Genomic DNA, 25686 nt, shown 5'->3' with positions numbered 1-25686 from the left:
AGTCTTGCATCAGAGAAGTATAGCCCATTATTAAGAGGAAAAATGTGAATAATTGGTTAAACTTTTAGTATTTTATTTTGAAAAGTCTTTGCTGATAAATTATTCATTATTGCCCTCTCTGAACTATGAAATATGTTATCCCCTGAATTTCATGATAAATTTCCATTGCATAATGAAAAAATAACATAATAAAAATTATCTCTCTTGGTTATATATTAAAGTGAAAGTTACTGGTTGTATGTTTCCTTGCGTGTATTTAAAATAGTTATCTGTTTTTTAATTGCTTTAGGATGAAATTTTAGAGGAGCTTTCCAAGCTGTTGAGTACCTTCTATGAGACAAGTTCATCTACTCAGAAGGAATGTCGTGATCCATCTTCATCTGGAAATTATTTATTGAATAATGAACAGGAAAAATTCAATGGGCATAAAATGCCCGATACATCAGAAAATCTTCTAAAAAATCCTACATTTGATAAACAAATTCAGCACTCTATGCTTAGCTCTCAACTTGGAAATCCTGTTTGGACTGGTGCTTGTAAAGAGACTCTTTCTGCGAGTAAGAAGATGAGTCGAAAGAATAACTTAATTACTCCAACAAATAAAAGAATGAAAACTTCAACTGGCAGTACTTTACCAGCAGATGATGTGCTTAAACATATAAACACCATGAACAAATTCTTTTCATCTAAAGAAAATGTGCCAGAAGATAAAAATAAACTTTTAGAATCAAATTTAAAGCCTACTGAAAATCTTTTTGCCATTACTGTGCAGAGGAACGATTTTAGAAATACTGGTAATAAAACTACTGATTTAGATCAGTGCAATAATAAAAACAGTAGTTCTGTGGCTGAACTTGCTAATAATAGCGGCCTTATAGCGATGGAATGTGCTTTAACATCTGAAAGGAAAAGTTCTTCTCTTCAACCATGTGAAGTGACAATAAGCACAGATAACTCTAGCACATTTTATGCTACAAAATCATGGTCTCATGGAATACATCCAGATGGCAAATTTGTCCAGGTACTTTAAAGTTTGATAACTTGTTTCAAAGCAATAAAATTCTGAATTTTATATTGAAGGTAATTATATCAGTTCATCACAATTTCATTTATATCATATCTAATGTATATTTTGTTTTCAATATACAAGTATGTCTTTGTTTTATAGCTTTATTGTTACCTCTCACAGATAATGAATAGAGAGGATACTCAATTACAATTTTGTGCATCTTTTTAGATATATGATTCTGATAAACTCTAATGAATCTTTTATTGAAATAATATTATAATAATATAATACATTATTAAACTAGGCTGGTAATTAACTGAGGAGAAGTGGTATAAGTGCAACTTTAGTCACTGTAAAGAGGTTTCCATAGAGCATTCAAAATTGCCAAAAAAAAATTAATAAATAAATAATGAAGTGGCATCTATAATTCACTAGAAAATTAATGCACATTAGTGTAGGAGTTATTCTCATTTTTATACATGTGAAATCTTCTATAGCAGTGATCCTATCTAGTAGTTGTATCAAATATCAGTAGTAGATCTGAAACACTTCTGCCCCCATATTATCATTTATTATTAGAAATGAAGACGCATCAGAATATCATTTTTAAGAGACTTTTTTAAGTATTATTGTCTGAAACATTTATCAGTTTTCAGTATCGGAATTTTATCAAAAAAAAAAATATTTTGCTAGCACTATACGTAGGATCGAACTATTCCCAAGGGGCTCTTCTGTATCTAATCAATGCTTAACAGTTGTCAAGTTGTTGAAATAAATCACTAAGAGATCCATTGCAGATTAAGTAGCATTTAATTAACACCAAAAGAAATTATACACTTAAAGGGATCGTATTCATCATTACTGCATCACAGACTCGTGTGCACAGTTAAAAGTCAAAACCTTAAAATGTCTCTTCAGTTCAGCTTTTATACTACTGGGAAAGCATTCACCTATCGCTTCATTTCAAATCTGGTGAGGTTGAGGCTGACTTCTAACACAATTTATTAATTTGTTAAACTTTGCATCAGTTAGCTGGCAGGTTTTGGAATCCATTATAAAAATGACAGTGAAACAATTTTTGCTAAAATAAAAGAGAGCTTCTATTTATTTGTTTGCATGTGTCCAATTATGCTTTTTGTTTGTAATTATTAAAACTCCTATCCTGCAATGAATTATGAATAATGCTTCTGTTCATTTACTTATTGCTTGTTGTTGTATAGTAATATACATCTTTCTTTTAAAAAAATGATTGTTACAATATTTATTTCTTCAGCTTGGTAGCAGAAACTGCTGTGCATTAACCAATAAATACCCAAATTCATATACTTAAAAAAATCTCTTTCTTACAGCCTGTTTCTGTTCTCAAACCTAAAATGCCATGTCGTTCTTCTAACACTGATGAAAACATCCTGCATGTTCAAAGCTTAGAAGAAAAGTCTTCTGGAACTAATAATAAAATTCACAAAGACAATGACAAGATAGAGTTTCCTAATAATATTTCAGAACTTCAGCGTAAACTGACTGCTTTTGATTATTTTTGCAGGCAAAACAGGCTTGAAGGTATTTAACAGTTTTTTGCTTCTAGAATGAAATAATATCTATACAAAATCAGTTATTGCATTCATGTCCATAAATTAAAGAATTTGTTACCTAGGATTGTTTTGATTTGTCTAGGTACAACAAACATTTGCTGAAAGAATGAATATAACGCGTTAACACAAATTAATCTAGAAATAATTGTTTGGATTTACTTGACCTGTGGATCAAACAGAGGAAAATAGATACAGTATGTCTGTTGTGATATTGTGGCAAGAATGCTTTTTCCACTGCTGGTTTTGAAGAGATTTATTATGTTTATGAGGACTGGCTGCACAGGTTTTACAGCAACCACTGTGATCTCGGTAGTCATTCCTCATAACATATAAAATGCTATTGACGAGCCTCTGTAGCACTTTCTTGTGCAAGGAATCTCATTCTTAAAACAAATACTCTTCTGATTTCTCCAAGGCTTGTAATGGATGGGTTATGCATTGCAACGTAGCAGATGAGGGCATTCCATACATGTTCAAAACAGCACTTAAAAGGCATCAAATAGGCTAGTTCAAATTATCTATTATTGAATTCCAGATACCACTGAAACTAGCTAAACTCCCTAAACTCCTTAGAATGGAATTATAGTTAAGTAAAACCCAGGAGAAAATGCATTCCTAAAGTCTGACATACTGATCCAGGATGATATATGTATAAACCTTAATTATTGCAGTATGGTTGCCAATGATTTAAAAATTTCGGAGTTCCTATGGTTCAAAACCATCTACCTCCACATCAGAATTACTAAGAGCGAGCAGAAATAGGAAAAATTTTGCATAAGTGATTTACTTGATGCACACTAGAGGGAGCCACAGGCTCAAGAAAGTTTAGGGATAGAGATGAGAAAATAAAAACTTAAGTATCATAATCTTTTTATAAGTTTTTAGGTTTTTAAAATTTTTTTGTATTTTATATTTTATACTTTTTTTGGTTTTTTATAATTTTTTATACACAGTACAAACACTAAAGCAAAAAGTGGATAGGAAAGATTTTACGATTAATAGGCTCATTGGCATGTGGCTTGTGTTGGGGAGTGCAAATAATTATTGAGGTCGCGATGAAAATATTCTTAGGCAGATTTGAAATCTGCGGGAGATGTGATTCTTAAGTAAACAGATTGATAACTTTGCTTGAAGATCTTGATAGTAGTAGCAGAGGATGAAATAAGCAATTATATGGCAGCTCGCTGAAGAGACGTCCTTCCTTCATGGCGCGGGAGCTGGAACTGGTGTTGAGATGCTTAAATGCTTAAATGCTAATTGCTTATGCTTATATTAGCCCAGTTGGGCTTTAATAAGCTATATTGATCTAATCCCCTAAGGACAATCAGAATGTCAACTATCAGCTAGTTCCCAGCCAGGAAATCGGAGCGGGTAAGGAAAAGAGGGCCCATCGGCCATAGTGACAAAGTCCAATCATCAAAGTAACTTAACTCTTACCCCTGAGACAAGAGTAATAATCACGTGTATGGAGCTATGAAGATGCAAAAGAAATGAAAATACATGAAATGTGCATAGGATACAGTGTTGAACATGTAATAAACAAATGAAAGTGAAGTAATGTACGCATAAAAATGTGTTATTTACATATTTGAAAACGAATGGGCTAAGTGACAAAATTGTGATCCCTCATTCTGTGAGCCGTAAAAGGCCTGATATTGTAGTCCTCAGGAATGCAGACATAGTTCAGTACAGCATTAAAGTTTCCTTTACTGCAATTCAAGCCTTTGTCAAAGAACTTGCTGTTAAGTTTTTGCAGATATTTGTCAATATATTCAACTTGTAAATCATCGTGCAGGAGTTTGTTACGGATGTAAAAATGCGCTCCTGTCATGGTGCGTAAGATTGTGTTTTGAGTCACCTGCAATTTGTTGATATCTGAGCTCGTAGCGTAGCAGTCGCCCAGACAGGGGACGCATAACACATAATTGGTCTTAAAATGAAAATATAAATCTGTCTTTTCCTTCTCAGATCTAACTGCAAGCTGCGCCCTAGCAGTACTTGTAATTGTTGAGCAATTCCTCTGGTCTTGTTTGCAATGTAATTGACATGCGTACTCCACGTGAGTCTTCGATTCAAGTAAACACCTAAATACTTGGCCTTGTTTACCATCGGGACACGTTGGCCGAATAGGTAAAGTGGCTGAACTGAGACCAGTATTTTCTTCCTTCTAACAAGAAGTAGCTGTGATTTAGTCGCATTGATCCACCTGGTGATCTTCCACCTGGAGCACCACTCCTCAATGTCCATAATTATATCCTGCATAACAGAAATTGCCCTGTTAGGCTGAATAGATCTGACCGCTACAGCGGTGTCATCCGCATAGCAGGCCAGCAATGTATTTCTGTTGAGTTTATCCCGCGGGAAATCAGCCGCATAGAAAAGATAGAGTACTGGGCCAAGACAGGACCCCTGGGGGACGCTTGCAGCGATAGTTTTGTATCCAGAATGACTTTGCTTGCAGCTAACTGTAAAGTAACGATTTGCAATATAAGATCTGGTGAGTAAGATCAGTTCTCTAGGCAAATTCATCATTATCAATTTATATATTAAGCCCTCATGCCAGACACGGTCAAATGCTTTGGCCACGTCCAGCATGAGCACTGCAGTACAACTCTTATGATGCAGAGCAGAGCCGATAAATTCCACAAGCCTAATCAGTTGTTTAGATGTGCAAAGTTCGCTCCTAAATCCGTACTGATCTTCCGGAAGTACCTGTAAATAAGGCTGGAATTTCCTTAAAATTATTCGTTCAAAGATCTTGCCTATATTAGAGAGCAAGCTTATGGGCCTGTGATTTTCCGCCTTAGTGATGTCTTTTGCAGGCTTCGGTAGTAGGAAAACTTTTGCGTACTTCCAGCAGTCCGGGAAGTAGCATAACGTAATGCATATATTAAAAATGCTGGAAAGTCTTGTGATTCCACCGCGCGGGAGGTTCCTGATCATTAAATTTGTAACTCCATCAATACCTGGGGCTTTCTTGGGGTTCAATTTGGAGATAATATCCGTAACTTCTCTTGGATTAGTTAAACCATCGGCATTTAGAGCCGTGGGAGCACCTAGCCATTCTTCTACTTTCATTCTGACTTGGGTCTCAAAGTGAATATTACGAGGTGTCTGATTGGGAGAAAACTGCTTTTCAAGATGTGAAGCAAAAATCTGACATTTGTCAGTATCTGAATAAGCAGTGACGCCGTTGGCAATAATTGGCCTATCACACTGATGCGTCCTCTTTAACATTTTTGTAAACTGCCAGAAGGCATCACTGTCTAAGTTTAACTCCTCCATTTTAACATTCCAAGCCTCACACTTTAATTTATGCATTTCAAGCTTAATATGCTTACTGATCCTATTTAACTCCGTTTTAATAATTGGGTCCCAGGTGATATTATACCTCCTTCGCAGCCTGTTTCTTTCGGCTATGAGAGATTTGACGTACCTTGGAATCTTAGCGATTTTACAAGACCTTTGAGTAACCTTGGTGGCCTCATAGTAAGAGTCATTAAGACATGTAGTAAACTTATCAATCTCCTTGTCAATATCAGAAGGGCTTTTCATAGCACCTAATTTAGGGAGCCTCACTTTCACAACATTGTGGTACATTCTCCAGTCGGTATGGGTCTTAACATTCGTATAATTAATACTGGTGACCCCTAGTGTAGCAATCACAGGAGTATGATCAGAGCTTAAGTCGTCTCGAACCTCCAGCACCATATTAATTCCTGTATTAGTCAAGATGATATCTAGAATATCAGGAGTGTACCTGATGTTGCTGGGCCTGAACGTCAGTACGTCAGGCGCAAATATACCAACTGGGTGGTTACTGATATACTCTCTCAGTACTTTACCATTGTGATTGGTGCTACGGCAGCCCCAATCTTTATGCTTACTATTGAGGTCGCCACCAACAATCATTATTGAAGAATCCGGAATAATATTTTGTAACATTTCCTCAGTTAGCCTATTAGTAGGGGGGTTGTAGATTGCCGCAAATAAGGTATCTCCAATCTTAGGCAAGCTAATAGAGGCAATCACAATTTCATAGCCCTTGTCTCTTTCAGTCGAAATTAAACAAGATGAATATTTACAATGAACGTAGATGAGTGCTCCACCTCCTCTGTGATGTAACCTATCACATCGGTAGGTTATATAATTTTTGATGCTAACTCTGTCTCCTGGGGTGATGTGCGTCTCGGAGATCTGGCAAATATCAATGTCGTTCTCATACATAAAGTCCTCCAACTCATCTTTCTTTCCTCTTATGTTGTTAGCATTCCACACTAACATCTTGATTGGCCTAAAATTATTATCTTTCCTATCCATGATTGGGTTCATTATTGACCGCGTTGAAACTACTAGCATTTGCGCTAGGAGCTAAATTTACTTGTAGAATGCCGGAAGCCTTAATAGCCTCAACAAGGTTTTTAAGCCCTTCAAAAATACTTCTAGCTTCATCTAGAGTATTCATTGTTTGCCCGCCAACAGCGGCGGCATAAGATTTATTGATAATTACTCTATCACTGAAATTCTTCAAAGGCGGATTTTGAGTATTTATTTTGGGAAAATTTGGGCAACCCCTGTAGTTGCTTGTATGATCTAATTGGCAATTTATACACTTAGGTTTATCTTCTCTTGGCTTGGGGCAGTCTTTTGAATAATGATCGCCAGCGCATTTCATGCATTTCGGGTCATGCATACATCCTGCCTGGGCATGATGAAATGCTTGACACCGAAAGCATTGTACTGGCCCTTTCCTTCCTTTGTAAGCTTCTACTTTAACATTCAGCAAACATAATTTAGTTATATTATGTATCCCTCTCGCTTTTTCATTCCTCTTCAAAATAACTAGAAACAGGGGCAGATTAAATTTTTCTCCATTTCTGCGTCTTACTAATTGCGAGACTCGTTCAATTGGGAAACCTCTATCTATCAGTTCATCAGATATCTCTGAGGTTGGCATGTCGATCGGTAAGCTGCGTATAACAACTTTAACCTTCTTGTTTTCGGGTAAAATAAATGAGTGATATTTCACTCCTTTGGCATTAAGTAATGCAGTTAAACTCTTATGAGTTTCTATACTGTCAACTTTTAGCTCATAGTGGTCTTGAGCTTTCATTATACCTGATTTTAGCTTAATTCCTGCATCTTTAAACATTTCCTTATATTTTGACCAGGAGTATTTACCATCCTGTATAATAATCGGGGGAGCTTTATTGCTCACTTTATTTGGATGTATGAATTTATCCACATCCTGCTCATTATTTTCGGCAGAATTGGTACCAGTTTCATGATCATGAGCATCACCTATTAGCCCAGCCGGGCACGTGACCTCATCTGCAGCACCGATAGGCCGCACCATGCTTTCCGTCTGAGACGTACTCGCAGCCAGCTTTTCGGGGATCTCACTAGATGGCGCCACATTAGCGTGGGCTTTATCCATATTATCCACGTCTGGGGCTGTATCCATATTATCATAAGTTATTTCCGTGGTCGGCTCAGCTGTCGAAACTTCTGACAAAACAGAGGAATCCATCAGAGTAGACTTTCGAGAGGGTTTTCTTAGTCTTCTAGTAAAATCTCCTTTAGGACCTGAGTCCGTGTCGGAGCTGTCTTCATTCAGTGCTTTATGTTTTTTCGACTGCTCTTCATCTGAGCGCGCAGGGCTGCTGGCTCGTCTGACATTAGTTTTGTTGATTCCAGTTATTGAAGAATCACTGTCATTAACCTTAGGAGCAGGGATGTTTGGTTTGGGAAGAGAAGTAGAAGAACGATCAGCGTTCAGTTCTCTATCAATGAAAAGTTTGAGGCGTCGAAGGAATTTAAGGTCTCGTGCGTCCTTAGATGAGAGAGATCCATCAGCTTCTTTGATGCATTCTAAGTTGGTAATCTCAGAGGCAATAAAATCAATCATTCGATCCATGGTGGAGCGGATGGCAGAAAATGAAGCAGCGGAGAAAGCAACCAGAGTCTATTGCAATGCCGACCTACTGTTACAGCGGCATGCACTCTGATCAGGTATAATAAAAGAAGAGTTCTAATATCACAAAATCAGGAGCGAGCAGATGCACGTCTTACATGTACGATAGTCAAAACTCGAAATCTCTGGGCACGTGGCCACGCAAGCGCGGCGATTAGGCCTAGGACAGGATGATGAAATCGAAGAACCGGATGTGGTGGAACGAGCACTCGCAAGCGACGTGCTACTCTCACGAGGGATACGACGAACTCTCTTGCTGCGTCCGTAGCTAAGGACGGAATATCCGAGGAGGCGGTGTTGAGAGGGCGTGTCTTGCCCTTTTGGATGGAGGGTAGATGCCAAACTCTCGGCCAATCACGGCTCTCGGTCTCTTCTGTGAGCTGCGAGTAGCAGGATCGTATGCTGGAATCCGCTGAAGTGCTCGGTTATCAATCTGTTCAATTTTGAGGAATAAATTTTGACTAAGTTTTTTAATATGGTAATCTACAGGTTTAATATTTAGGTCCGAATGAATCACATCTGTACGGACGTACCAGGCTGCATTCAGGGCCATACGTAGGGTCTTACTTTGAAAAGATTGAAGTTTTTTGACATGAGTTTTTGCAGCAGTACCCCAGATTGTACATGCATACATGAAGACAGGTCTTATAATTGATGTATAGAGAAGAATTTTGTTTTTAATTGACAGTTGGCTCTTTCGAGCTAAAAATGGGTAAAGTTGGGCTCTAGCACCTTTCGCTTTATTGAGAACACTTTCAATGTGAAGGTGCCAGGTTAATTTTGAATCAAGTACAACTCCTAGGTACTTGTAAGAGTTTGACCAGGGAACATAATCGTCGAAAAACTTTAAATTAATGGAAGGGTACGGGAGGGGGCTACGTTTGAATATCATAGGAGCACATTTAGCAACATTAATTTTGATTTTCCAAGTGATGAGCCAGTGCTCAAGGCTAGAGAGATAACTCTGAATGGTTTGGACCAAGTTTTCAAGGCGTTTGTGTTGAGCTAGGATGGCCGTATCATCTGCATAAAGTGCAAGAGTGATACTAGGTGATTTTGGTATGTCATTTATAAAAATGTTGAACAAAATTGGGCCTAAGAGTGACCCTTGGGGGACGCCGCTGAGTATGGGACGGGGTGCCGAAATGAAAGAATTAACTCGTACAGAAAAAGATCTATTAGTGAGGTACGAATTAATTATATGAATTAAATGGGCCGAAACGTCAAGTCGTATGAGCTTGATAATAATTCCTATATGCCAAGTCCTATCAAATGCTTTGGCTATGTCAAGAAAAAAACGCCAGTAAGCATTTTGTTACGAAACCCTTCGTGAATGAACTCCACTGTCCTCAGCAGCTGGTGCGTGGTGCAGTGTTTTGCTCGAAATCCAAATTGTTCATCAATCAGAACGTTGTGATTTCGGAGAAAATCATTCAGGCGTTTAAGTAACACAAACTCGTATATCTTGGATAACGAGGATAGGAGGCTGATAGGTCTATAATTTTGAGGATTAGAAAGGCTTTGGCCTGGTTTTGGAATAGGCACAATAAGTGCTTGTTTCCAGCTTTGAGGAAAATAGCAATGCTGTATCATAAAATTTATAAGCATTACTAAGAAAAATAGATAGTTGGTGGGTAAATTTTTAATCATATGATTAGAAATAGCATCCATACCAGGGGCTTTTTTGGGTTTGAGCTTGGTAATGTAATCACTTACCTCGCTCATGGATGTATAGTGTATTTCTCTCGCGAAAGGCGAGGAGAGGAAACGTTCAACATCTTGTGGGAAAGAATTTGCGCTGTTCGCAAAAATTCCTTCATTATGTGGTGTAAATTGAGTTTGAAGAGAATCCGCAATTAATTCGGATTTCTCAGCGTCTGTGTGAGCCACCGCTGCGTCCGTAGCTAAGGACGGAATGTTAGATTTGTGTTTGCGTAGGCGGGCTGATGCGCGCCAAAGACTGTTATCATTGGTCGTTAAGGACTGAATGTAATTCGTGTATTGTGATTGGAAGAACTGGTCACATGATGCCTTGATCTCATTTTGGAGAGTACGGAGTTGAATTTTTAAGCCAGGATTTCTATTTCTTTGCCAAAGTCTCCGTACTTTATTCTTTTCTTTAATTTTGAGTTTAATTTCTTGAGGTATTTTACGAAAATTGGGTCTGAGGGTGGGTTTTGATACTTCCTTATAAGTATCAGTTAGGGTGTTCGTTAATTGATCTACTGCTTTGTCAATATCATGGCTGGATTTAATTTCGAGGGAGGGTATGCTTTTAGAATTTAATTTAAAGCGAAAATTGTCCCAATTTGTAGAGACGAGTGCCGGAAAATTTTGAGTAAAAATAGTACAGCTAAGGTCGATGGTTACGGGGTTGTGATCTGATGATAAACAATTTTCAACAGTCACTTGATATCCAAAAGGGATGTTTCTAAAGAGTGCCAAATCAATAAAAGAGGGGGCACCCCGTGAACCATATCTAGTGGGGGAATCCGGCGCAATGATTTTAATTTGGGCGCACTGAGCCCATTTTAGGAGGCCACGACCAGCAGGGTTTGATCTATGGCAACGCCAATGCTGGTGGTGACAATTTAAATCACCAGCTATGATAAGATTATTTGAAAAATTGAGCAGTTTATTAAAATCGACCACAGGAAAATTTCCACCTGGTGGAAGATAGGCAGAGATCATGACTAGGGATGGCGAATTTTGAATAAAAATTTCAATAATTGTTGCTTCAAGTTTGCTCATATTTGGAGTGTCAATTCTGCGATGCGGGATTGAATTTTTTATGTAAATACAAGTGCCACCATGATAAACATCACGTGTATTCGAAGCTTGTCTGTCATTTTTATAAAGTGCATAATTTACAAGCTTGGGAGCTCTCCCTGGCTGGAGTTTGGTCTCTTGGACAAAAATGATATCAAAATCCTTCTCTTCTACATAGTCTCTAAACTCATGAAATTTGGAAAGAATGCCATTTGCATTCCAGGTGCATAGTTTAAGATTTTTCAACCCTTTCAAAGTATTGAATTTTAATGGATGTGGGAATCAGAGAATTGGAGAGTGACATAGCTCTCAAAGATGTAGTAGGCCGCGTCAGCACCAGATGGAGCCACTCTGAGCTGCGGTAAGGCGTTTTTGAATGCCAAAAGTAATTTGCTCTGGTCAATACCAGGCTGGTTTGAAATTTGGATTATAGCCAAAAGGATTTCGGTGCATTTTAGATTCGAATTTACTCCAGTGGGGACCGATAAATTTGGAATAAGTGGGGGTGCAGTCTGTTGCATACCCGTAAGGGCAGCAGAGTAGGATACTCCAGGACGAGTATTATTTGCACTGGGAGTGTGTGCAGCCGGCAGTGTTGGAAATGAATTGTGTTGTATATTAAATTTGTTCGTGTTGCCAACGGTCTGACTGGGTTTTGTACTTGGCTTTGGTGGTTGACGATTTTTGGATCCAGGGAATCTTGGACAGGATCTCCAGTTTGCTGCGTGGCTCCCAGAACAGTTGGCACATTTGTTGGGTTCTTCGAAGGGCTTGGTGCATTCCTTCGCCTGATGCGGACCAGCGCATCTAACACATCGTTGGGGTAACGTACAGACCTCCGAAGAATGAAAGAATCCCTGGCAACGCCAGCATTGTGAGGGACCTTTCTGCCCTTTGAAGTGTTCCATCACAGTTCTGCACTTTGAAGTGCAGTATGGTTGTTGAGCATTTATAGAGGTATATATATTTTTTTGAATGATCAGCAATTTTCTAACTAATGCAGATGCTCTGCTGCTTAGATAATATTGGCAACTATACTATACCAGCCTTGTCATGCACTTATGATTCAGGAGATTACCCTTATACTCTCTTGATGATAATTTTTTACATGATACATGATGATATTAATATATTAATTAAATTCCAGGTACACTTTGATTTTGAATTTCCAAAAAATTAAATCACTTCATCTTGAAGTTCAAATAATCTTTCTAACATATTTCCTTTTGAGAGCCAGTGCACTTCCATGTGAAATAATCATGTTTAATATTCTTTTCCTAAATCATCACAAAGTGTCGTAAAAAAAAGCACTCTTTTTAACATGATTTGACAATTTTGATGCATAATTTTAAGATATCATTGAGTTCATTTTGAAATGTCTTATCTGCCATTTCTTAATAATGTATAACACAGGGAATAAATGTAACATTGGAAATTTTTTCTCTAACCATCTGTACGAATCTTGAGCAAGATCCAAGAATTGACGGAGCACCATCTGTGCATATGCCGTATCAGCTTCCCATGATATGCCATGGCAGTTCATATTTGCAAAAGAATTCAGAGAGTGCTATCATTATATGAATTATTTTTGAAGTAGGGTAAAACTCTGTAGAAAACACTGTCTCATTTTTAATTGTTTCATTTTGTATGAACCAAAAAAAAAAACCTAACAATTGATAACATTTTGCAGTATCCAACTGTATTTCGAAAAATTTGATTCTTTCTCGGCCTGCACTGATATTTTTTTTTTTTTTTTTTTTTTTTTTTTTTTTTTTTTTCTTTAGCCATATTATCAATGCAACATTTCATAGTGTTTTCAGAAAGCAATGTTTGTAAAAGCTTTTGTTTACTTTCTAGTCCAAGAATAATATTACCTGCTTTCAACGGGCAGGGTTTAAGGAATTTTCTCTGATAATATGACTTTTCTCAGCTTTTACGATGAATAGGGATAACTTATACGAAGGCTTCAAGTGCTCTTTCAGATGACCAAATAAAGGATACAGTATGTTTCAATTTGCACATTTTGCAGCAAAAAAAATTGCTTTGGCTTGTCTTTTAATGCTCTATATTTTGTCAACAAATGTTGCTATAGAAAGTCTCATATCATCATTGCTCAATATTTCATAACTAATAATACTTTGAGACTGGTCGACACTTTTTTTATAGCAACAAAACTGTATTTAACATAATCATCATTGCATTGCATTTTTTCGTCAAACTCATGACAAAGAAAAGAAAAATAATAAGTCAACAGTTTATGTTCACATTATAAGTACATGTAACTTGTGTACCCAGAATGGTATCACAGAACTTTGAACTCTTGACAGATGGGACCCTCAGACCTTGATGGCATGACTACTGCTTCACACATGCGTAAAAAGGTATTAAGGGTGGATCTGCTTAGACAGCTATTCCTCAGTTTGCATGCACAAAGAAGTATTAAAGCTGGATGAATAGCCCTTGTAAAGTAAACATATTTTTCCTTCTCCGTTCTGATGGAGCCACTCCTGCTTTATCATAGCTTTCATTCTTAACATACATGTTATTTGGACCAACTAAAACATGAGCAGAGCACAGCGGCTGGTGCGATGGGAACGAGCAGCAAAATTCTGCTCACCTGGTCCACGCCTCCCACTCTAGAACTTTTGTTCCTCAGTTGTACCCTGGTCTTATATCCAGTAGTGATACATTGCAAAAGTACTTAATAATCATTTCCTAGTGATGGAAAACTTTTGGCAAATACTGACCTTTTTTTTTTCCCCCATATCATATGTCAAGTCATTTTGTACACATTTTGCACGTATTTAATGAAACTTGTAATGATTGATGTTGAGCTGATCCTATGTTAATATATAATATTGTTATTTTCTCTTTCATTTCTGATTGATTAGATTTCTCATAGTATACTCTGCAAGTCTAGTCTGTGACTGCTAGACCTGGGTAAGGAGAATCCTCCATATTATTAATGCTGGTCTTTATCTTTTCGGTGCATTCACCCTGTGATGTATGATGCATACACTTGTCACCATACTGAATTTTCATTCAGTGATGAATTTGTATAGGTTTTATTTCTTCATTTAAAAGTAATATCACAGTAACACTTCATTGCTGTGGCTTGGTGAAATGTTTCAAGGTTACCACCATCTTGTGTGCAATTTTCCATGTTTTATTGTGTCAGCCATTCTAACATCAGCTATAAATAACTCAAGGTTTTGCATATCTGATTCGTATTGGTCATCACAGGATTCTTAATGCAATTATTCCAGTTTTATATTAAATGACAAATAAAATTTGTATCTATTTAGGAATATTTAATATGACGTAATATTTTCTGATAGAGAAAGAGCAAAACCACTAATATAAGCGATTGCTGTTTTGTAGTTGTCCCTGAATTGCAATTATTACATTAATTGTGCTGCATTTGAAATCCATCTGTGATTCCTAAAGTTTGATTCAATTATTTAATGGGTAAAATACAATCTTTCTTTCAAAATTTTTAGAGATGAGTGGTGAATGTGTGTTGAATTTGCAATATATGTGAGAAAATGTTACTAATGTATTTGTAAAGAAAGAATAAGCAATTCTCATTAAATATCACAGTAGATGGTAAACGTTTTTTATTTCTGTTAGTGCATCTCAAATTGAATTTTGGAAGACAGATTAAAAAAAAAAGCCACATAAGAACCAGGCAATTTTCCTCCACAGTGGAAAAAATGTAGGAAAAACTACCTGGAAGAACTAGATTTCTTTTATTAAAATATAAGAAACTAGTTTTTGAACTTTCATATTTAGCAGTGTTATATTACTAATTTACATATTTCCTTATCTGTATAGTCTAACTAGCTTCATTTCTTTATTTACAATGACCTTTATAGATAATGCATATACATACAATCAAAAATCGTTAATACAGACTCGTCGGGACTTCGGCGATTTCGGATTATCGATTTTTCCGGATTATAGATCATCAGTTTAAATCTGGTAAGATGGCATGCAGAAATTATAAAATTAAAAATATGAAACCGTAATTTACGAAATAAAGAACAATTATGATCTAAAGGGTATCTAAAATTTACAAAAAGAAAAAGCTTAATATTTATTTATTTACTTTATTAAACATTTCTTTCAATGTAAGGGATTTAAGTTCCTTCGTTTTTTATGTGATAATACTTTCTCTTTAATTCTATAAACAGACATAATTTCTTGTTCATTTACAAAGTTCCTCTGTTCAAGTCCTATAATTGCTGTGTCGAGAATAATGACTAATTTGTCAATCGAAATTTTTTCGTTTTCAATAACCTCTAAGTCACTTTTTTGGCTATCACAAGCGAATTATAATGATGAGGAATTTGATTTAAATCATATCAAAGACGGAGTACGTCGAGATGAAATACTACATTTAGTAAGGAATTATAAGCCAAATAAAATAAAAACATAAAAACATCTGCCCAGAAGATAAGGATAGTGCTGACAGATCAACTTTCAGTTCATTGTGGGCCGCGATGCCCCCCCCCCCCCGCAGAGCAGCGTGAAATTGATAGACAGATTTCAGAATGGTTAGAAAAACAAAGGATATGCCTTTATCAAATTTTTGCAGCACTTCCACTTTTTGTTTAATGGACTTCGAAACATACTTTCGCTTTGTAGATCCTTTACATATTAGTAAATATATATTGGAAATTGTATTTGACATAATCGAAAGTCCAAGCTTACTTTTATAAAATTGCTCTAACAGTCTGCAAAAAATAATAAGCCAGATCCAATTTGAAGATTAAGGAACAGCGCTATCTGCAACATTAACTGAATTAGATAATTTTAGCTTAGCTTATACCGTCCGTTATACATTAAATGCGCATGTGTAAACGTATTATGCGCATGCGCACACGCATATTCGCAGCCGTAAAGGTCTTATGCATGCGTAGAAAGTTTGTAGCTTTGATGTCCGGATTATGGGTGTCCGAATTAACGACTTTTGACTGTATATCATTTAGGAACAATAGTGGAAAATAAAATATTAGAATCTATTAACCATTTTTTGTGTGTGTATGCACGCATGTGCTTTTTGGCTATGAAATTATCTTTCCTGTCTGAATTTAGATCAGTTCTGAAACTGAATTTTACATCTTTTCAAAAGTAAAAGTAGTAAAATAAGGTACTGGTTTCAACAGGCATGAATCACTTTCAGCGTTATCATTTATAACGGTTTTGTGGCTACTGACAATAGAAATAACCAAGCATCAAATTCAGTGAAATTCAGTAAATTTATGCTGAGAATGCAATTTCTAGTTTTCTCATTGTGAATATACCTTTTTTCCCCTTGTTCTTTAATTGAGTTTTTTTTGGGGGGGGCAAGGGCCACAAAGCCTGTCTGTGTTTGTTAATGATTATGTTAATTATTGTCACTGCTGCAAAATGTTATACTTTTTTTTTTTTTTTTAATAAGATAGCTTGGCATATTCAAAAGCTCAAAATTTCTCATTGTCTGAGGAATGTTACCTATATCTCAGACTTTGTTCTTTTCCTGTCATCTGCTATTCATTTCCTTGATAGTAAAAATCCTGGGTAGATTAAAAAAGACTGTTATACTTAATTTTTGTTAGAAATCATTTAAGAACAAAAAAATACTGTTGATATGACATTTTAAATTCTAAACAAAATCAATTCCTAAATAATTCTTGTGTTATCTGAATAAAAACTTTCCTTAAATTAGTCTTTAAGCAAGCAGCTTTTCATGCAGAAAAAATTATTAAAGAAATAAAATCATCCTATGTTCAGCTTTCTTCCGTAGTTCTTGTTATTGGACTTCATTTTATTGTTTCTTATTGTGTTCTTGAGTAATTTCTGTTTTTTAGTTGCTGCTCAGAATCCTGAATTCAATAATCATCAGATTGCTCAAGTGTTGACTGAAAAGTGGAGTCATTTATCTGAAGAGGAGAAAGCTGCATTCAAAAGCTTGGCTTCTAAAGGCTACCCAAAGTAAAAAAAAAATTTTTTTTTTTTTTTTTTTTTTTTTTTGTTAGATGGCAAAGATGGTATCAAAATAAGAAATGTAACAATATAATGTTTTTAAAATTATTTTGGCATTATTTTAATTGTATAATATTTTAACTGTGTAAAATTATCTTTAAATTGATAAAATGATCACTTAGATATTAAGTGCTTTAAAATGCTCCATATTTTAAAAAACAAATTTGTCCTGTAATTCAGTTCTAAAATTCAAATTATATTTTACATTATAATTTTATGAATGCAGTAGAAGTCCAGAAATCCGCAAAGTTTGGGACCAGAGGTTTTGTGGATAAAAGATAAATCATAATATTCAGACTAAAAGTGCAAAATAAATAAGACATATTAGTTACATTTAATTAAATTATTATATAGATTATTGCAACAACTTATTATATGTGTTAAATTATTATTGCATATATAAATTGATTATATTATTCACTGTATTATATATACACAGTATCGAGGTTTGCTGATTTCGCCTCATGCAAAGATTTCCGGTGTTAGAATCACTGTTGCTGTAAAATTTCAACAGCTTTTCTTTATTTTTCCGTGTATCATACACAATCATATTGCAATTCCATATGATTCTGCTGTAAAATGCACCTGTCTCCATCTTTTGCAAAATTTGCACTTTTTGCATTGCCATCAATGCAACGTGTTTACGTTTTTCAACGTTGCAAGCAGGTAAATCATGTGTGTGTTTCTTATCTGTAATTGTATTAAAAAGGGCTGAAATTTAAAATATTCTTAATTTATCCGCAAAATATGTAGATAAAAAAAGGCAGCAATAAATAATCTTGTGAAATAACAAAGCTCAGAAAATACAACGTGAATCATGAACTTGAATGAAGAGTTGAGTGAATCGTCTGCTTTCTTACCTTGATGCAGATTAGAGGGGAAAACACTTTTGTCATGATGTCAATAATTTGGTATTTCCATTATGACTCATTAATATTCGGTAATTATGACGTCATTTTTTGGTAAGTATTTTTTCTTCGATATTTCGTACTTAATGTTGTGGTTTCCTGAACCTATAAACTGAATGTTTATATTTTGAGAATCAACGCGGATTTCAGGTCGGCGAATTTTTGGTATTTGACTGAATTACCTTTTAATGACACGGATAATTATGTTTTGCATCCCGCCAACCTGTATGCATAGCTCAGCGGTGCCCAACCTTGTGCTCGCTGATCATTTTGTACATGCTCACCAGCCAGATTAAGTACTGTGAGTAAAAAATATTTTTAAATATTTCTTAATAGTTCAAATATGGTAAGCATTTATAATCATAAGAGATATCTTGCAAGGCATTATAAAATAATTAATTGCTGACTGATGAACTTGATAGTGAACATGGAATCTAATTGCTTCATTCCGATGTTAGATAGCTCAGCAGGGGAAAAGTTCTTCAATGATTTCACCAATAAAGAAATTTTTGGAATCCAGAAACAAAAGTTATAAAAAATTCTATGATAATAATTGGTTATCCAATCTGTATTTTCTCACAGATATAACAGCTAAACTGAACAAAGATCTCCAGGGAAAAGAAAAAACCCTTTTTCAATTGACTGGGACTGTAACTGCTTTTCAAATAAAGTTAAAATTTGTGGATAAATCTGATGAAAGAAAACAATTTGGCCCATTTTCAGAATTTATCAAGCCATATTAATAACCGCAAGGCAATTGAAACAGAGAAATACTCTGAAAACCTAAATGCACTGAAAAATAATTTTGAACTCCTCTGATTTCCATAAAGTTCAACTAATATTATTATTCATCTCAAACCCATTTGCCGAAATTAATATTTCAGATGTATCACATAAGATTGGAAATATGTTTAACAAAAATGTTGATGTTTTGGAAATGTGCTCGCGATAGGCCAAAGGTTGGGCACCAATAGCATAGGTAATGTTTTTGGTCCAAAAATTTGATAGTGAGTTTTCAGTAAATAAGCCAGAATTAGAGTCCGCACAATGTGATTCGCTTGACTTTTGCGGTGACCACAAATGCATAATGTATAATTAGCCTGAGCGCAAAAAGTTTCTAGTTTCCACTGCAAAACATGTTTTTTCTACCTCCCCCATCAAAGCGACCACTAGCAATCAGTGCTACAAAAAAAGTAACACAGGAATTTTCATCTTTAGGTTAAATTTCAGGGCTTTATTTGAATGTATTAAAAACAGAAAAATTATCTTTTTCACTATCATTATATTGATCATATATGACTAAAATAATATCAAATGGCTGCTGAATGAAGGATTTTTAAAACAAAATTATTAAAGGGAAATGTAATCAAATTGAGCATAATCATTCTTAAATATATTGCTTCTGTTTTTCTTAAAATTCCATTAATGGCCTAATATGTTTTAGATATGGGTGCCTCACAATTTTATTTTTAATCACTTAAATTTGTGAATATTTTGATAGATTTAAAAAATAATTAATGAACTATTATGAGAGATTTTAAAAAAATCCTGCAATTTAAAAAAAAAATTACATAATTTTTTTAATGTATTTTGCTGTATAGAATGCATGAAAAAAAGATTAAAAAATCACTGCCTCTGAATATAACAAATACAGTTCTTTCTAATCTGGAACAAGATTTCATTCAGTCTCACTTAAATTGATGTTTGACTTAACAATCTAATCTTGTCAGTCATGAGCCTGCTAGCCAGTGAAGGATTAAATCTTGATTTATGAATCTGCAATTGTTAGCAAATTCAAGTTACCTTTAAAGAAATTGAAAAGCTGCCAAAATTTGGCAAACTACATTAGAAATTCAAAAAAATTTGGAATGTTAGTTTTCAGTCTATCTAATGGCATAGAGATCAAAATTCTGCAATGATTTGTTTGCTGATAAACTGGGATTGAGAAACATTTATCACTAAACATACATAAATATATAGTAAAAGTCCAAAATCCAGAATCATTGTGATTTTGGTGATTCTGTATTTCAAATAAATACTTGCCTTTACTTAGCAATGGAAATTGAAAAAGTTTTTTAAAAAACTATGAATAATTTTAAGACATAAAAACAGAAAACATCAGCTGAAAATCTAGAGTCAGTATGCATATTCAAGATATTTGCATTGTTTGATGAAGAATAATATGTCTTTCTAATTTTAACCTGAACTTGTCTTTCTGTGCCATCAAACTAAATTAAGCCAATTGAGATGTTTTATTCTAACTTTTAATTTACATATCAGATGCTAATAGCAGACATTTCCATTTGGTGACTTAAATACAAACTCTGAAAGTTTTCAAACCCTATTTTGTTTCTCACCTTCTATCTCTTAGACAAAATTTTCAAAACCCTCTGTCAGTAATTTCAGTTCTTGCTTTTGTTTCAAAAACATTTAGTTCTTTTAGCCTTATGGATTCTATAAAAATATGTGTGGATTTTCATCTAGTAATGAATCATTCAAAAGTAATGGAGGAAAGACAAATTTGGGTAATTCATTTAATAAACCAATGTCTATCCCAATTTTCCTGTACAAATTCTATTTATATCTTCCCTCTCACCCCACCTCAGGCAATAAGTAATGAAGCCAGGCTCTGCTTGAAATGCACAAAATTTTCAGTTAGTGGTTTAAAAAGTGCACATGCACACATTCTTTTAATGATAATATTTTTACAAGATTGTAGTTCAAATGATTTGAGTCATTAAATTTGAAATATTAATGTAATAAATAACTTTTAGTGCTTATTTGTATAATTTTTACATTATTAACAATATTAACCCTTTCGAAATGGCATTCCATTGCTTAAGATGTTCCTTTGGGACGAATGAGAGTCGAAAGGAACCATCCCACAGGATGGGGTTTTGCATCGCTAAGCCTAACTTTAGAAAAAAGTTCACAAAAAAAAAAGTTTAAGTCCTGAGATCATAATTTTTGGTATTAGATTATTACTTAAACTATCATATATAGTATTAAAATTAGCTTTTAATAATCTTTTTCCTTTATTTTATTATTTTACATGAAAAATATATTTAAAAAATTGCTTACTTTGAGAAATAATTTTCGGAAGCACTCTTCAAATTATTCCGAAGTTTTAATTGACAAAATGCATTAATAAAATTTTAATTAATAAAAAAATAAGAAAGGCTATTTACAAGGAGAAGTAACAAAATCTTTCATGGAAAGTGAAAAGCAGTTACTGTGAGAGCTCAGTCTCTGGCAAAATTTTTGTATTAGACACTAGACATGTACTAGAAATATCACACTAATTCTTTAGAAAATGAATCATCACTCTCATCCATATTACTAATTGGCTCATTTACTATGTGCAGTACAGTGTACAGTGCTTACAAGTACAGTGCTATCTTGGAATTCTTGATCTCATTGCTCAAGTTAAATAATTATGTCTGAAAGAGCTTAGTTAAGTAATAATTCGAATAATAATAATTAGTTAAGTAAAATTCTATTTGATTTTAATCTGAATAATAAAATGTGAAATTATACAGTGATTTTATGGTGTCTTAAATTGAAAAGTTAATCCAATAATTTGCTTTTGAATTACCTTGCTACATTTACTAAGTAATAGCTGACATAAGTTTTTCTTAATAAGCGACTAATAGTACATGTATTAAAAATCTACAAATAATTTTGTAGTTTGAAACAAAGTTTGAAATAATTTTAAAAATTCATGTTCCTACACCACATTCTAAAACATTTTACATTTCCTACTTCAAAGTCTGGTTACGTTTTACTAATATTTACTTTTCATTTATGTACTTCCTTTAAAGGCGGACAGCTCAAATTCTGCACCTTATCCCTGAGTCCATTGGTGCTTCACATTATAGTATAGTATCCATTTCTCATGGCATGTTAAAATTTGTTCTAAAAAATTGCTCCTTTTTGTAATGAGAAAGCAACTGTACAAACTTATTTCATCTCCAAAAGTTAGTGTATAATCCATTAATTGAACTTAATAATGAGTTCAAACACTTTCATTTCGTTCAACCGTTGTTTTGTCTACTAACAGTGTTTCCACTAATTCATGGATGTTTGGTTCCAAGTCATTTGTAATAATTTTATCCAGGATTTACATTACTAATTTATGTTGAACCTTGAAAAATTAAAATTTTTAAAGTATGACGTACAGCCTTAATATTAAGTCTTTTTTTTTTTTTTTTTTTTTTTTTTTTTTTTTTTTCAGAAATGTAAAGAAAAAGGAAAAAGTTAGTAAAGCACTAACTCAACAGTTATGTAAAAAGAAAACTGTATCACGGCTGTCAGCAAATATTACAATGAAAAGGAAACAAAAAGTCAAAGAAAAAGAAGTCATATTTAGCATTCAAATGGTACAAGATGCCATGAAAATGAGGTAGAAAATTTTCCAAATTTTGCCTTTTAAATGATTGATTGTCCTATCTAATTATGGATTTTTCATTTTAATATGGTTGTTAAATTATTTGAAAAGTTTTAAATAAGAAAGTTGCAAAGTATATTTCTATTGACATGTAGAAAAAATTCTATTTACCGTGGTTTTTTTTTTTTTTTTTTTTTTTTTTTTTAAGTTTTCAAAAAGAAAAGAAAGGGAATTTTGATTTGATAAATCCCTTGGCACCAGGTGTTTGGTTGTGCAGACAAAATAATAAATTGTATTTACTGAATACTTTTCGTCTACAAGAAACAATTATCTACTATACGTTATTAGAAACTTATCAGTTTGAAGCTGAGCCTCTGAATCCTCCATATGAAATATGTCTGAGGTGAGTGCATATTTTATTAACAGTAATTGATCATTAATTGTTGTAGAATAATATTGATTTGTTATTTAAAGTAATTCCTAATTTTTGTTGCATAATAATACTATTGATACTATTTGATATACCTCAAACCTTTCTTATACTGGAAAGGCATATTTTCTATTGTGTTAGAAGTGAGTTCAAAAGTGTCAAAACAGGGTTACTGCAAAATTCAAAATGTTTAGAAATGTTAAAAAACTGTTTTGAGTATACTTATTTCTCTGGTAAACTAATGCTTACAATAAAATATTAATATTGTATAGTAATAAACTTTATTATTCAATAGAGTATTAATCAGACAGTTGCATCCATTTAACATTATTTGCAGTGTACTTTATATGATACTGACTATTCATATCAAAAAGAAATTGTGATCCTCCTTCCCATTTGTTTAGCGTTTAAAATTATGTGCAGCATTTCAATTAATTTTTTTGAAATGTACTATTTTTTTCAGTTGTGTGTTTGCTTTCACTTATAATTTATATATATATATATATATGCCATTATCTTAATCTTAGGATGTGCAAAATGCTAAATCCATTGTTTAGGTAACACAGCATTTCTTATCTATTTGTGAAACTCACTTTTCTAGTGGTAACACTATCAAGCTTTTATTTTGTTTAGCCTTTTACACAGCACTTAAGTCTGAGATTCTGTTACAAAATTAAAATGTTGTTTTAAAAAACAGTTGCATAAATGTAACTTTCCTTATCTAAATAGTTCAAAAGCCCATTTTTATTATAAAATTCATACTTCATGAAAGTGCAGTTTTTTTTAATTTTCCACACATAAAGAAAAATTATTGCTTGTAGTTATCAAAAGTCTTTGGTGTAATGTTAATATTATGTCACCCGATGATAGCTAATATCTAAGCTTCAATATTTAAAAACTTTTTCCAAGTGCAAATAAAAGAATAGAATAGGGGGGCTGTCAAACATAAAGGAGCAAATGATTCATTCTATGAAACTGATGTTCAACTTACAAGGTATTTCTTCCTCCTTCCAGCATGCCTTCATGGTGTAATGGTAGCACACTCAGCACGTGTTCGAGAGGTCCGGGTTCAAGTCCTGGCGAGGGCATTGCACATTTTACATGTATTCCTGCTTTAAAAAAAAAATAATAATAATAACCTAATGACTCTATAGTGGCACCCAAACTAAAAAGTGGTGGATGACGATTCTTCACCATCAGGATTTGGCAATTGGGTCCCCTAATCCCTAGCCATCCTTTAAAAGGGGAAGTATCCTTCCAGCATGCCTTCATGGTGCAACAGTTTTACGCGTGGTGCATATTCAAGAGGTCCAGGTTCAAGTCCCAGCAAGGGCACTGCACATTTTTTATGTTTCCTACTTCAGTAATCCAAATGACTACAAACTGCTCGAATATTTTTCTAAGTTATAATAGTTATGCCTGTAGGGACAGCTCTGTCATAGTTAAGAAGGCTCTTTGAGCACGAAATGAGCATTATGTAAGAATGGTCAATTGTATGTAGTGGGCTGCCCATTGATTATTTGCATCTTAAGATAGATTATGCTCTTCTGTGTTACTTGGAGTTCTCATATATGTATTACTATGCTAATTATGAGTTGCTTGTATTTCATGTGTCTTTCTGAAAACTCTGTGAAATATTAAAAATGAAACTAATCAAGATTCTTTACGTGACATATTGAATCACATCAAATTTTGAGCCATCAGCTAAAAAGTACAATTACATGATGAAGTGAACTGCCATGTATTTAAACAAAATAATTTCATATGAATGTCTTTTCATGATTTTTGTAACATTTTTTATTATTATTGTATTTTTTTATATTTATGTGGTAATTAAAACTCATGAACTAGACTCTAATTGCAGTTTTTCCTTTCTAACCTCACTTATCAAATTCACAGAATTTTTAATTTCCTAAATTTTGCATAATAACAAGTTATCTTTCTCTCTTATATTTATAAGGGAGGAAAATTTATGACTTATCTGTTTTATGTCAGCTTCTTTGTACACTACGCAAAAAAGGGGGGAGGGACAGTTCCGTATATCCCATTCTATTGGATCAATTGATGAAATTCAATTTGTGTTTTTCATGTCTCGAAAGCATGACTTGGGATATGTATTAGATTTGTATATAGCATTATCTAATATAGGTATTTTGACACAAAATCGAACATTTTCTCAAATGACGTGCCAATTTTTTTCCATGTTTCGATTCTACGACTGCCAAATTACCAAGTTTTCTAAAAATTGCACGAGTAGTTTTTAAAAAATTAGCTCTCAAAATTTTAGCTCCTCCATGTTAATTCAGTTTGGTATACATTTATTAATTTCTCTTTTTTATTAAACTTATTTGATTCTTCCTTTCACAATTTGAAATTTAGGTTCATTCCAAATAAAATTTGCCCATTTTTTATGATTTATTTTTAAAATTTGTATTTTTAAATAATTTTTATAAATTTTTCAAAAAACGTTTTGCATTATATTCTATAAAATTGCAGCCATCATCTTAAAGTAGATGTATTTCTAATTTGGCATATTTATTTTAAGCAATAATAATGAACATATGGTTTACGCACTTTGTTAAAATTATTT

The 25686-nt window shown here is 33.8% G+C and overlaps 1 protein-coding gene across 1 annotated transcript in view; it reads left to right on the top strand.

Moving 5' to 3' along the window:
• LOC118196046 (PMS1 protein homolog 1-like) overlaps positions 1–25686 on the top strand; it is a 68212-nt gene that overhangs the window by 26782 nt on the left and 15744 nt on the right. Inside the window, exons 7-11 of the mRNA XM_035367414.2 lie at positions 290–1021; positions 2359–2569; positions 17197–17320; positions 22514–22681; positions 22875–23069. Coding sequence (XP_035223305.1) covers positions 290–1021; positions 2359–2569; positions 17197–17320; positions 22514–22681; positions 22875–23069 — 1430 coding nt within the window. The remainder of the gene's footprint in view (positions 1–289; positions 1022–2358; positions 2570–17196; positions 17321–22513; positions 22682–22874; positions 23070–25686) is intronic.

This window comes from Stegodyphus dumicola, chromosome 5 (genome assembly GCF_044657685.1).
Source record: "Stegodyphus dumicola isolate Sdum_Otavi_A_Nest chromosome 5, ASM4465768v1".
NCBI classification, from domain to species: Eukaryota; Metazoa; Arthropoda; class Arachnida; order Araneae; family Eresidae; genus Stegodyphus; species Stegodyphus dumicola.
The sequence above is the reverse complement of the archived record's forward strand: the minus strand, read 5'-3'. Positions and strand labels throughout refer to the sequence as shown.